At 36.6% G+C, this 14,755-nt stretch overlaps 1 protein-coding gene across 6 annotated transcripts in view; it reads left to right on the forward strand.

Moving 5' to 3' along the window:
* Nucleotides 1–14,755, forward strand: part of CNTN1 (contactin 1) — a 260,640-nt gene that overhangs the window by 212,263 nt on the left and 33,622 nt on the right. For all 6 annotated transcript variants that reach the window (XM_068933516.1, XM_068933522.1, XM_068933528.1 and 3 more), the window contains 3 exons: nt 2,961–3,110; nt 6,775–6,845; nt 12,079–12,313. In XM_068933516.1, the coding sequence (XP_068789617.1) occupies nt 2,961–3,110; nt 6,775–6,845; nt 12,079–12,313 (456 nt within the window). The remainder of the gene's footprint in view (nt 1–2,960; nt 3,111–6,774; nt 6,846–12,078; nt 12,314–14,755) is intronic.

Raw genomic sequence — 14,755 nt, forward strand, 5'->3', positions numbered from 1 at the left:
AGACAGATAGATACACTCCTTTATGGTCCTAACCTTGTTAAGACATATCAAGCTTCTTCATTTCATGGCTTCTTTTGGACTTCTAAGAGCGTGAAGTTTTATTATAAGCCTTCCTACAATGGGGCTGAAGAAATATATTTCTATCATATTCTTCTCTGCGTATCCAACTCTATGAAACCATCTACATCATGGAAATAGTAAGAACTATGTATATGCAGAATTTTGGCCCAAGAAGAAAGCTATGCAGATTCTGAACTGGGAAAACAGTTCTTCCACATACAGGAGAGTTGAAGACTTTAAAACTGCAGTATGTTTGAATGCTTTATGATGGATAGCATTGCTACACGCAATGCAGAACTGTATGATATCATATAAATGTGATTCATTATATCACTGTAATAAATATAACTTAAGTTCCTTTCCATGGAATTAGAGCATCACATATTCATCATTTCTTAATATTAAGATAGTAACAGTTTAGCAATTGTTTTTCACTGAAGTTGTCCTTTGAAACTAGAGATAGATGTCTAAGAAATAGTTTCACATATTGATCTCAAAATCTCTGCGATATCAGTGAGAATTTTGGGGTGTAAAAAGTTAAGAATTTTAGGCCTAGTGCCTTAAATCATATTTCTTTTCTAGAATATGTAGTTCTATCATATATAATTATTTCCAACAACCAGCATTAGTATATGACTTATGTTAAAGTAGATGGGAAAACAGAACTAGAAGGTCCTACAGTCCCTTCCTGTCTCTGGTACAAAGTTAAGTAATTTCTGTAGAGTAGATTTCTATGAACTTTTAAAAAATAACTAAGGTAAAAGTTAGAGTTGTTCAAATAAGTGATTACTTGTTTTCCTGGCAGTATATGCAAGTGGGAGGATCCCTTCCGCTCAGCCTCCACTGAATCAAAATCAAATTTACTTTTTTGGGGGATAACTTATATTTGGACATTTCCATTTGAACTCTGTATTTTTAGTAGAGAAAATGCATTTAGGAAGAAGTTAAGTTCATGAAAAGATACAGGCAGAATTCATAAAGAGGAGGTGGCAGCTCTGATATTGCCTGCACTGGTTCGGAGCAGATGCTTGAAGCCATCTCATTTCTCAGGAAGATTCTTTAATTGCTGAGGTGCAAGCATGATGGGATGCACTTCTCTGTGTCTCTGAAGTTCTGCTTTCTATAAATAATGAGATGGACATTAAGGCATAGAATGAGACTTTGAGTCTTGTCCTGTGACACTTTGAATGGGGTTTACATCTGTAGTGGGACAGGGAGGAACCTAGATTGCTAGATTTCGAAATTTTAAGAAGCTAGTGGGAAAGACAGAAACGCTTCATTTCTGAAAAGTTGAAGTGAACCATTTCACTGTGTCCAAAATCATTTCATGAACCACATTGAGTAATTTTGGCTAATAGATGATTCCCTGAAAAAATAAATAAAGTCACCATATAAATCATTCCTGGCATTACTGCAAGTTTTACTTCATTTCTGGGCTCCCCAGTTTGGCTCGGTGTTCACTGTTGTATGAAAGAAGCAGGATAAACAGTCCAAACTGATCTCTCATCAGTGTTAAGGCTATCATTTAATGCTTTTAAATTTCAACGTGTGGAACGAAACATACATTTTGGCATTGCACTTCTGAATTATTATTGTTATTACTATTACTACTGCTGTTTTTCCCAAACCAAATCCTTCATCTCTGGTTGCATAATATGAAATGTACTTTATGAAAGTGTATTCTACTTCACAGTGTGGAAATATGTGTGTATAAGTTATATAATATGTTTACATTTATATTGCTCCTTCCAGTTAAGGGGATCAGAGCGTTTTGGAAGGATTACTTCTCACAATGTTGATCATTCGTGATTATTCTGAGAATATGACACAGTAGGATTAAATTTAAATTAAGAGATTGAAAGCAGTCCAGCGAAAGTAATGACAAATTTATATCATATCTTGGATACCATGGAAGATCACTGTGGCTTTATTAACTGGACAGAAAAATAATTTGAATAAAGATAAGGGAGGCTGGTGGGCAGACAGAAAAAAAATGGAGAGCGCTTCTCTTTGTTCTGCAATACCTCACTTTGGAATGAAAAATTTGATTAGGGAAAGGAAAGCTCTCTCACGATCTAATACTTACTCTGCTATTCCCTTTTTTGCAGCCAGTTCACTCATATTTTAAAACCAAATTAGCTGCTTTCCCAGCACAGAATACGTCATTTCTCATCGCCCCTTGAACCCAGGATTCTTATTTGACAAACAGCTCTTGGCTGACTAAAGGAACCAAAAACCTCTGTCTTTCTGCAGCTGCAGACTAACAATCCCTACTGTCTCTGAATTGTAGACAGGAAGAGACCCAAGAGTTATGCATTTCATTTATTGTAAAGAAGCTCACCCTTCTGAGAATAATAAATCTCTTTAGCAGGAACTGTAATAACACTTACCCTCACTGGATCAGAACTAGACAGCAAGTCATAACATGCTACTAATAAGGTGCACCAAAATCTGTCCACATTTCATAAACCACTCCTTACCCATTTATGATGGATCCCTGTATTTGCACATGTCTATTCCTTGGCCATATCGTGAATTTTCGGTTTGTTATTTTTGCATTCCAGATTTCTTGTTGCGTTTATCTGTAGGTAAAATGAAGTTCTAGAGCTACACTATAAGGATATCTCATAATTAAATGTATTTCTATTGTTAGTTCACACCCAGTTAAAACTTACAGACTTGTAAAGGTTTATCCAAGGTAATGTCTTAGTTTCCAAATTCCCAGTCATTGCCAGGAGTACACCTTGTAAAATGTGGTATCACTTGTGTATAACATCATGTTTCTTCCATCGGCTCTGTGTGAATGCAGAATAGCAGCAATTTTGCAGGAATCAACCGAATTACTACCTGATCTTATTGTAAAAATGTTATTTTCTAAAGCAGTTTTTTATTTCTTTTAGAGCCATCAGATATTGAAGGAAATATGGAGGCTGCTACAGTGATTGATTTAATTCCATGGATGGAATATGAATTCCGGATAATAGCAACAAACACTTTGGGGATAGGAGAACCTAGTATGCCATCACAGAGAATTAGAACAGAAGGCGCTCGTACGTAGACAGAAATTGTCTAGTTCTTTTTTTTAATGTACTTTTTATTTTCTCATTTTTATTAGTCCATTTTGTAATTTTATTTTTAAAAAAATGATTTTAAAAGATTCAAATCCAGGAAAAGGTTTTCTGGCCATCCACTACTACAGATTGTAGAGAGCAAATACCAAACTGTCCAGATGTGCTAAAATCAAAACAAATAAGAAAGAACAAAATAGGAAATATTTTAAACAGGAAAATATTCAGTTGCTATTTGACTTGTATGATAATTAAAGAATATAGGATGGGATGTGTATTTTACTGGATAATGCCATTCTTCTATAATTGAAGGTTTGATATGGTGCCTTCTCATTCCATGTCAAAGATGTGACATTATCCAACACAACACATGCCCTTATCTGTCTAATTGCTCAGTGTTAAAATCTCAGAGCACGTTTAAGGATATCCTTTAAGCTCGGGCAGGTACATTATAACATGAATTCTCCAAAATGAGGAATTAGATGTTGTACTTATTATTCAAGATAAGACATTCCATTTTGACTGTAAAAATGAGATAACAGCAGTGCTCTAGGAGGTAATATGTCACTGCAGAAAGACCGTGTCCAACAAAGCCTGTATATCAGTATATCCTCCTTAATGCATATTAGCACCCACTTGCAACCCCAGTCTATTTATAATTTTAAAATATCTATTATTCCGTAGCTTGAGATTTGAAACTAAAAATGTAAAACCAAAATGTAAAAATACAATTGTTGCAATTGGACCTGCTAGGTTTGTTTTAATTAGATATGCTGTTTCAAAATAAAATCTATTTACATTGCAAATTTCAAAGCAATTAAAAAAGACCCACATTCAGTCCATTAAAATTATATTACTTAGGGGGAAAGGAAAAAGAGAGATTGGTTAAATTAATCTAGACAGAGAAGGAAAATCTACAAAACTTTAATATTAAAGTAGAAGGAAATTGCTGCCTATAAAATTGGCTATATTGGCTATTCATATGTTTTCTGATTCAACAGCTGTATTTGAACAAGGCCCAGGGGTCTAAATGAGAAATCTGCACATGCTCCTTGGGGAGCCTAGCTCATAATAGACATTTTTGCTTTGCTGAAGTAAGGTGAAAGTAATGGTGGAACAATGGTAGCATCCTGCAGTGTGCAGTGTGCCACATTCATGGAGTTCCTTTTAACTTCCTTCGCAGCGTGAAAAAAATGGCATATCCTCACCTTTTGTAGCGGGATATAATGTCTTTGCAGATGTAGTCAGTTGACTCATTCCTCATGCCCAGCACCATTGTCATCCCTGGCAGATTGTGACAGATAGTTTTGGTGAAACAAGGCAAAATGTTAGTGCATGACTTCCTAGGCAAAAACGTCGACGCTTCTTGCTATGCCAAAATAGGTTGTAAGTCAGTAACGGTCTAGAGATGAACTTCTGTGTCCAAGTCCATTTCCTGCCAGGAGCTGAGAGTTGTTATGGGCAGCAACAGTAAGATTTGGGCAGCCTCACAGGGTTGCACTCTCTGGACTTCCAGGGTGCCACAGAGCCAGTACTCTGAGTTTTCATGTAAACCTCTGTTGGACACATTTCCTGAAGAAGGTAAGTATTTCATGGCACAAACAGCAACCTATATCCACACACTGTAATTATTTTAATAGCTATTCTGTGTTACACAGCAACTAACCTCTCTGTTACTCTATAGGACTGGTAAATTGTGTTTGTTAAACTGTAATGTTATCAGTGTCTTTATCAGTTTTGAGGTCTCTCTTCTTTTTATTTGGATATAACTTTAATTTCAGTAACTAATATTTTTAGTTGCAAGTGAAGGAGGTGTGCTATGGAAAAAAGATTTACTTTTTTTCTTTTTTTTTCTTTCTTAATAAAATCTGCTTGTTTCTTCAGTGACATCTACATTTCACAGTGGCTTCTTGAAATGCAGTTAGCCAAAGGCTACTTGTATGTATTGTAACCTCTAGACACCTTACAGAATTTTTCTAAATGTTGCTGTCTGAATTAAAAACCTGGTTTTAGTGGAGAGAGAATGAGGGAGATATTGTCCTGAAATGAGTGATTTATAAGACTTCAGCCAGTCTCTTTTTCTTCTCTAGCAGTCTGTATATCTTCTTTGACTACATAAACGTTCTAGCAAACCTCTGCTTCTAACTTAGCACCGAAGTTAGATAGCTCATAATAGAGAGTGTGACTACTTCTATATATTTCAGTAATAACAGCATTGGGTGATAAGTTAATAATGCTGGGAAAAGCCTCCTCTTAACTGGCCATGATATGTATATTTGGCCTCATTTTCCAGTGATTTGTTTTCTGGAAGGCCAGAAGTAAATGGTACAAACAATGCACCAAATGCTGATTACAGTTTCATATTTTGTATTACTTTTTTTTTTCCTTTCTAAAAGCATTAATTCGTCTCTGCTTTTCTGTTTCTCCTAAGTTGACCCAAATAGAAGGCCTCAGTGAGCATCTTATTTAACAGCAGGAGAGCACACAGCAACTTTTTAATATCTTGTGACGTTCGTTGAGTAGCTGGCAAAATGTCTGATGATAAAAGAACTTTTAACAAAAAAAACATGTTCACGTAGTTAAGCCATGTAGTTAGTGCATGATCAGCTGTGACATATTTAATGTACTCTAGGCAAGCTTAACCATCCTTTCCTAAGTTTTCAGTGGTATTTTGTGTGTCCTTAATATTGAGAGACAGCAGATAAGTACAAAAAACCTGTAGAGGATAGCGATGAAATCCTCATATTGAGTGCAAAAACATTTCTCATTTTGCAGCTCTTGTCAAATGTTTTCTGTATATCATTGTAGCAAAGAATTTTAGAGACATATCTCTAGTGAGTTCCTGAGACCCTGCATATCTTAGAAAGTGCCTATATTTAATTTTCAGCTGCTTACTGTATTTGAGAGAGAATGTAAGTACTGACAGTCTTACAGAACTGATAATACAGGAATGACTCGTAATGAAGTCTTTGAGAATATCTTGCTTTACCACTCAGTTTTGCACTAATGTTGATCCCTCGATCAACACAGTTTCTTTCATTACATGGAATGTCAGTATAAAGTGCAATTAGCCAATGACTCTAACTGCTAGCCAACTTCCATTCTGAACATCTACCCATGCCAACCAGCAAGGCCTCTGCCACTAATCTGAACTAGAATAGAATCAGGATGCCAGTACTTCCAAGATTTATTCATAGGTTTAACTTTACACATTGTGAGTAAATCCATTTAAATAGATGGAACTAATCAGAGTTTGTTATGTTAAATGCATGTTCAAGCCCTGAGTGCCTGAGCCCTCAGAATAGCGGCATCTAATGAAGCACAAGAACACTACACTGTGCCTCACTTAAGGTCTATGGGGAGCGTTCAGCTTCTGAATATTAAATTAAATATTTGTAGAGAATATGGTTAAAAAGAGGAATGATTGATTGCTAGCTATGGTTAGAGCTGGCATGTTTCCTGTGGCAGTAGCTATGCATTAGTCTTGGCAAAACTGCACACTCTCACAGCTATTACAGACTGTCATTATTGTAATTCTGTGAGCACGTGTGCTCGTTGGCCCCTCTAGTAAAGAGAAAAGTAAATAATGATTTTTCTTACTGAATGTACTCCAGAGTCATTTTTCCTGTTTCCTTTATTTTTCTAGCTCCTAATGTGGCTCCTTCTGATGTAGGAGGAGGCGGGGGAAGCAATCGAGAACTGACAATAACGTGGATGGTACGTATTGCACTGCGATGGCATGAAGCGTGCAGCCCATTGAGTCTCATCTTGCTCCTGCTGAAACCAGTGGAAGGTTTTCAGACTTTTCTCATTAAAACACATTAAAGAGAATGGGAAATATGATATTTTAGATGTTTAAGTACTAGGTATTTCTAAAATGTGCTCTAAAACATTCTCTGAATATGTTGTAAAGAGTTTGAAACATAAGAGGTACAGATTGTGATAGTACGTTGTTATAAGTGCATTTGAAGAGACTGTATATTGTATCTTTCTCCCAGGCTTTTTTTTTTTTTTTTTGAAGTTACAATCTAAACAGCATGCAGATTCACCTAAATGCAATTCAAGGTATAAAGTCTTAACTGTGACTTTAATGTGCTGTGCACAGATGTACAGGCTTTATAAAACAGAAAAACAATTACATTGTCTTTCTATAAACCAGTCCATTATAGTTAATAGATGGACTTTCTTGTATATTGACATTTGATACATTGTATTTTATGCTAATGTAAGTGATAACACAAAAGAATGTCGCATCATACTGCAGCTCAGCCATTCCTCCATTCACTGATATCTTTGTTCCTTATCTTTAAGCCATTAGTTTATCTTTACCAGTTGTGTGTTAAGCAAAATCAAGAAGAGGGGGAAGACAGAAACAGATAAAAAACCATAGAAGTAATGGAAAGCAAAGTTTAAAAATTGATGGTGTTATAAGGAAAGCTTTGCAGTAAACAAAGCCTTTTGAAAATTTCATGTCTTTCATGCTCGTTACTGACTCCATGATATCTTTAAAAAAATCTCTTGCACATTTAGATAGATATAATTACTATCTTCATTGTGGTACTGAGGCAATAGTTTTTAAAATTCCCCTTTACAGTGGGAATAAATTCATCTGAAAATAGGAAAGAAGGGAAAGAGACAAGAAGATAGGAAGAAGGAGAAACAGAGCAAGGAAGGATGAGAATTTTTAGGCAAAGATGTTGTGTAGACAGAAATTGCATGGACAAGAAAACTGAAGTGTTTTGAAGATAAAGTAGGAAAGTTAGGTAGAAGAAATAAAGCAAAAAAAAAAAAAAAAAGCCTGTCTGGTTCATGTTGTCAGAACCTATCAGCATGTAGTAAAAACAGTAATAGGAATGTTACCACTGGCAATGAAAGATGATAAAATGTTACATTTGAAACAACAAAGTTATCTCACTGCCTTTGACCCCTCTGTTCACCTTCATAATGCTGTCAGGCACAAAGGGCACAATACACCATTTGTGTCTTTTTGGGAATGGTTTGTGTTAGGTAGTAGTTCATTTGCCTCTATTAAGAATGCTTTTTCTTGTGTGAAGTAAAGTGTAAAGGTGACATAATTCCAACAACAACTAATGTCATTACTTTAGTAGAGATCCTCGTTGTGAATGAACAAGTTTTAATGCATGTTTTTTAATTCAAATTAAAATGCTTATTTAGTCTTCCTTGGTATTTTAGGAATGAATTGAACTAGAGAAAAAATGTCTTAAGTTTCTAAAAAGGAAGAGCTACACTTGTGTTAAAATAGACTGGAAAGATTATTTCTCACTTCCACTAACAATACGTTGGAAAGTGAATGGCTCCTAGTTGTTTCCATTTTGGTCTTTATTTATTCTTTGAAGACTGAAAAACAAATAAGAACACAGGCACTGAACTGTTGTACAAGACCTAGATTAGTTTATTATTTACTGACAAATGCTGTCTCATAAAAGCTTTAACAAGTCACAGAACTGCATTTAGCATTGCTTGTAAAGACCCATGTTCATGGCATTGTTGTGACGGTGAAAATTTGGCTGTGACTAAATTGAAAAAAGAAAATTATAACCAGAAGGAAAGTGACTAATGCAAGATCTGAAGTACAAGATCATTTCATTCTTTCCTATGGGCCCAAGTAGATTTATAGTCCAATTATTTATTACCTAATGTAAGATTTTTTCCGTCTGTTCTATAATGAGTAGCTCATTCAGTCAGGCAAATTTAGCAGGGCTTTCAATATTTATTTCCCAAGAATCTTCCATTACTATATCTAGCAAGTGATTTGAATAGAGGCATTTATTTACATAGCCCATGTGGCACAGAGTAGACAGACACAGATGTAGCTATCTGCAAGTCTACGTCAAAGGTTGATACCCCGAAATGTTCTGACATTTACATATGCGACTCAAAGTACTTCTTAATTAAGTAGAGCAGAACAAAATATGTGGCAGGTTCACATGTTGCTGCCAACCCCCTTTCAGCATCTGCTATGATTCATAAACCCAAGTTGAACAAGACAGCCGGAGATGCAATCACAGCTCTTCTGAGACTTGTTTTGAAGGAAGAGCAGAGAAAGAGAGCTAGGAGTAGCATGCCCATTCTTCCTCATTTTTCCCCATTTGGCTTTCCCTCTTCCATTCTGTTTTCAAGCAGGTTTTAGTGGACACAGCAAACTATTCAGCCACTTATACCTAGTGATTTTGTGCAACTGTTGGAGGGCAAGCTACTTTCAACTCTTTTATAGGACCTTCCAGAACATAACTTTTTAAGTTTCAGTTCTGGCTTTCTAAAGTTTGCTCTGGCTGAAAATCATCCTGAGACTAGGGCCTCATTCAGGCTGCTTACTTTGGCATATGGGATAGGATTCTGGTTGAATTTAAGGAGCTACATACAGCACGTAGATTCAGAAGACCAACTCTCAAAGGTGACCCAACTCATGAAATCCTCTACATTTTGAATTGCAAGGTTGCCGATGAACCCAGCTTAAATATAGGAAGGTACATGAGTTGTTCTGGGCAATTAGGTACCCAGTTTTCATGGGATCTCCAGTCAGACCTGAGGTGAAGAAAAGCATAAGGCATCAGTTATGCCCCATCCAATAGATACACTCAAAGTATGCCTGACATACACAAATTAAGCACATACAATACGTTGTCTGGGTTTTTCTTCATAGCTGTCTAGCAGTTAGAGTCCTCACTTGGTGCTTTTGGGATTAGCTTCGCAGCTAGAGTCCAAACCTCCATCTCCCTTTTGGCGTGAGGGGTTTCCAGAATTTCATCTGTTGGCAGTTATCTTAATCACTGAACTATATATGCTGTGGAAGGCACTTTCCGTTCCTTCTCCTTTCGAAGCTGTGCCTCTGTGCAGAAAACAATATAAGATTCATCAATCCAGACAGAGAACTAAGCAAGAAGAGAATTAGGCTAGAGAAGAATAAAAGTATTCTTAGCTTGGACTGACCCAAGTAGCTTCCAGTTGTCTGATTTTTGCCAAAACAGAAACTTAAGCAGTTAAAAGTCACCTTCCTCGCCAATGGCAGTTATGTCCATCTACCTTGTGGGATTTCTTATCCCTCTAGTAACCTAGATGTATTAGACACTTCCCTGCTTAGTTTGAAAGCTTCTGAATACTTAACTTCAGTCATTCATGTGTTCTCAGAAGTCATGCTGTAGAGAGATAAGTACCTTTCCGGTGTCTAAAGCTCCATTATGGTCTGGACTTGGCATAAAGCAGCGTTTCACCTGTGTTCCCCAGAAAATACTATGTAGTTGTATTTGGAGAGCCCTACTAACAGCATTTGCTCTGGTGCTTGCCTTCTGCAATAAGTGTTAGAGCACCCACCCAGGAAGCAAGAGGCATTCAGTCCCTGAGCATTGTCCACTCATACCCCATACAGAAGGGTGCCCTAAACCTAATCATGATGAGAGTTACTCTTCTCATGACTTTGCATTGATGTTGTCCAATGGTGAAACTTAACAGCAGTAATAGAGAGGATTCTAACTCAAGATCCAACGGAACAGCCAGGGTGGAGGTGAGGGGAGGTCAGCTCCCCCTAAGCTGTGTAAAGTCCAAGTCTTCTGTATGATTCTGTCCATTTCTCTTAGAAGCTTTGTCATGAAGAAAAAAAGTTCCGTCTTCTTTCATATAGCCTTACCTGACGTTTTTCAAGTTTTGATTTCCAGCATCAGTGTTTATCTTGATGTTTGTGTCAGATTGTATAATATATATTAATGTTATAATACATGTCTTATGTTACATTTCTAAAGTCAAAACTAAAATGTTTCTATTGATCCAAAAAATTAGTGAGTTTTCTCTAGCATTTTCTTTCTCAGAGATTCTTTGGGGTTTCATTCTAGGTTCAAACAAATACAGATTTCAAAATGCATGGGCCAGATTGTTTTGGCTTGTTTCACTATTGACATGAACATTTCATACATCCTTGCTCAGAATATCTGCACACATATTGACTGAAGTGCTCCAGTACCCTTACTGCAACATAAGCTATTTCCTCTCTGTGAGATTTGGAGGGTGGGAAAAGGTGATGCAGGAAGTCTGTTTTCAAGGGACAGCTTTAGTCAGCCTTCAAGTGCACTACTGAATGACATGATTTTGCCCCTTTTGGGTGCACTTTGTATAGTTGTGGTTAAGGCCGCATGGACTGAGGAGGGGTCCTCAGAAGTGGAGCTCTGAAATGAAGCAAAATAAATAATGGATGGTCAGTAGTTTTCAGTTTTACAGTGCTCCTAAGTATAGGAAATCAATAGTAGTTATAACGAATATATTTGGATAGACATTTTAATGCTCACATTGAAACTGGGAGTCTTCTTACTTAACTTTTACCAATTAGAAGCTATATAGACAGTCTAAACAAGCTGGCTGGACCCCCTTCATAGTGAAGAGAGGTAAGATGAATCATTCTTTGAATGTATCTCTCTCTCTTCATCATCTGTGTTGCCTAGGTGACCAGCTTTAGCTAAATGATTGTAATTTAGACCAGAGACTTAAATTTTCTCTCTCTGTCTTGCAAGAATATCTCCACACATGCACATGCACCCATATACTGACACAGTGTGTCTGTGTTAGATAGCCATTATCACTGTACTCCTTAAGAAAGCCTTTTTTTTTTTTTTTCCTAGCTGCAGGTGAAAACAGTTGTTAGTGCAGAATAATCTTTGGTTTCTTTCTGTACATGATGTGTATTGCAGTAAATTTGGATCAGGAACAATAGCTTAAAACGTATTAGTAGCAGTTGCGCTACTAATGCAGATCTCCGTAATGAAGATGAGGTATTTTAAAGGCAGGGCGAGCAAACCAGAGAAGAAAAACCAGAGAAAATGGAGCTTTAGTTCAGTATTCTTACAATGTGCAAATTGATCCCTTCTTGATTATTTACTTCTCATTAGAGATCCATTTGTTTGATTAGCTACAAAAATTAATGTTTTATCTTTTGCCTCTTTAGCCCTTGTCAAGAGAATACCACTATGGCAATAACTTTGGTTACATAGTAGCTTTCAAGCCATTTGGTGAAAAAGAATGGAGAAGAGTTACAGTTACTAATCCTGAAATTGGCCGATATGTCCACAAGGATGAATCAATGCCACCTTCAACCCAATATCAAGTAAAAGTGAAAGCTTTTAACAACAAAGGGGATGGACCATTCAGTCTCACTGCTGTCATTTATTCAGCACAAGATGGTAAGTAAAGGTTCCAGATAAGTTCTATACTGAGAGCCCAAATCAGCAGTACTGACATTAGCGGAGAACCAGCATCACAGTCTTTGACAGTGGTTAGTATAGACAACTACATATGCCTTCAACAAGGAGGGTGTAGTTTGCTCACACAAAACACCTGCAGTTGTTCTGAATGAAGAACTTCAGACTCTACTTTTTATGTGATGGAGGGCACCTGCTGGTAGTTTTAGTGTGAGCAAGCAATCCACACAAGCGTTCAAGATGTTTCACACAGCTTGTTAGAAGATTTGAGAATGTGAAAAACAAATTGCTATCCTCATATTTGTTGAGTAAAACATTACGTTATAATCCAGCAGTTGTGCCTCTGTGATCCTAATTAATGCATAATTGGTGTAGCCATTCAGAAGAGAATTGTGGTAATTTATTATGGAAACTTAAGAGTTTTTTAAATATTAATTTATAAAAAGAATACTCTTTTTGATCCATGTGCAAAACACAGGTGAGTTTTTCAGTTAGAACTACTATCTGTTGAGATTAGTTAGTGACAAAGTTCCAAAAATGTAAACTGTTAAGATACCTATTTCCTGTTGAGCTTGCTACTAAGAGTTATTGCCTGTGTATTAGATTTAATTAATCTTAAAATAATTATGTTATTTTCTTCTTAACAGACCACACCAAAGCCTATTTTTCTAGTGAATCAGTGGCAGAATTTAACTCCAAAACTATTCCTGTAAAAGGAATGATAGTTCAGTTATATTTCAAGCATGTTTTCAGCCTAACATAAATTAGCCCTGCCGTATTCTTTATTCTAGTTTGGATTTTGGAGTTATCAAGTGAACAATTTAATGAAAAAGGCTTTAACATTTCAGTAAAATCTTTTTCTTAGTTCTTGCTGCAGTTATTGCATATGCTGTGGTCTTTAGCATTGAAGTTTACATGACATTTCCAAACTTAGCAGGGGAAAAGAAGGACTGGAAGCAGGTTTATCTTAAATCAGAAGAAATATATACAGTATCCTAATTGCAATGTAGTCACTCAAGTCTGTTTTCAAAAATTACAGTTTATTAATTTTTGCCAAAAACCCAAAGAAGAGGAATTGCTCATGTTTTTTCTTTCCATAGATCAAAATTTCTTTCACAAAGTTGGGAGATCCAGAGCAAAGAACCAAGAGGATGGATAAGATAACAGGGCCACATTCTCACACTTCCGACTCTTTCTTTACTCTGTATACTTTATTAGAGATTTATGTTCATGACTCCCATTAGCACTAATGGGAACTTTGCACACAAATCGCCCACACACAGAGGAAAAGATAAAATAGTCCTTTTGTTTCTTATGATAATTCAGGATCCAAGCTAGCAACACTTAGCTATCTAAAGTGATTAATACTAATCCTTTTTATCAGAAAAGAGTACCTTAGGATATCATCTTCAATAGCTGCTGCAGCAACAGAATGATTGTTTTTGCAATTGTATAAATGCCTTAATAAATTGTTATGGTGTAATAAAAGCCGTATCTGCCAAATAGCATTTCAGTATCCATCCTTTTTCAGGGACATTATCGACAGCGGACTGATAAGTTGCCGTGCATTTATGTTAGGATTATACAAACTATGTCAGGGTTAGGGGTGTGTTTGTATAGCTGTCTAAGTTCAAAGACATGGCAGAGCCTAGTAGCTCCAGAAAGCAAAAGAAAAGCAAATGCATATTTGTGCCAACTTCCAGATAAAGAAGTCACTTCAGTGATTGCTGATGTTCTAACACAGACTTTGGCAAAATTCAGACACTTTATTGATAGAAACACTTGCAGTCAGATTGTGCCAATTCCAGCCAGCAAAACCAGGTTGGCTCAGTGAAACCTACTTTCTTTCTTTGCTTACCAAGCACAAGAGGCACCGAAAGAGTTTGATACTCCTGGTGTTCTGAACATTACCAGTTGTGCTAACAGCTCCTATGTAGGGCTATGACCCTGACTACTGACCACATCAAAAGCAGGAACTGCAGAACAGATGAGAGGGAATTTCTCCAGCAGGTGTAATGAAAATTAGTCCAAAGGGCATTCTGCAGAATTTTTTGCTAACATCAGGACTTCTGCAAAGTTGCCTCAGTGCTTTGTGGCATGCCTCCTGGCTCCCAGCCCCAGCTTTGTAAAGTTCCGCTTAGAAGATAATTGTGTGATGAGCACCATGTTTTCAGTGAGGACAGCATATTTCAGTGAGGCACACTTAATTGCCTTTTTTTATTGGTAGAATTACTGAATTACAAGGCTGGAGAAAAGCATCTAAATGTCATTTTTCTGGCTAAGGAGAGATTGTCTGGAAAAATATTTATAGAACATAATTGCCAAATAGGGAAATAAATTATTTAGAGCTCATAAAAAGCATAAGCAGTTGAAATGTTATTTAGAGTATTTTATCAGTAAAATCACCCTAGCAGTTAGAACTTT

The sequence above is a fragment of the Struthio camelus genome, chromosome 1, assembly GCF_040807025.1.
Source record: "Struthio camelus isolate bStrCam1 chromosome 1, bStrCam1.hap1, whole genome shotgun sequence".
NCBI classification, from domain to species: domain Eukaryota; kingdom Metazoa; phylum Chordata; class Aves; order Struthioniformes; family Struthionidae; genus Struthio; species Struthio camelus.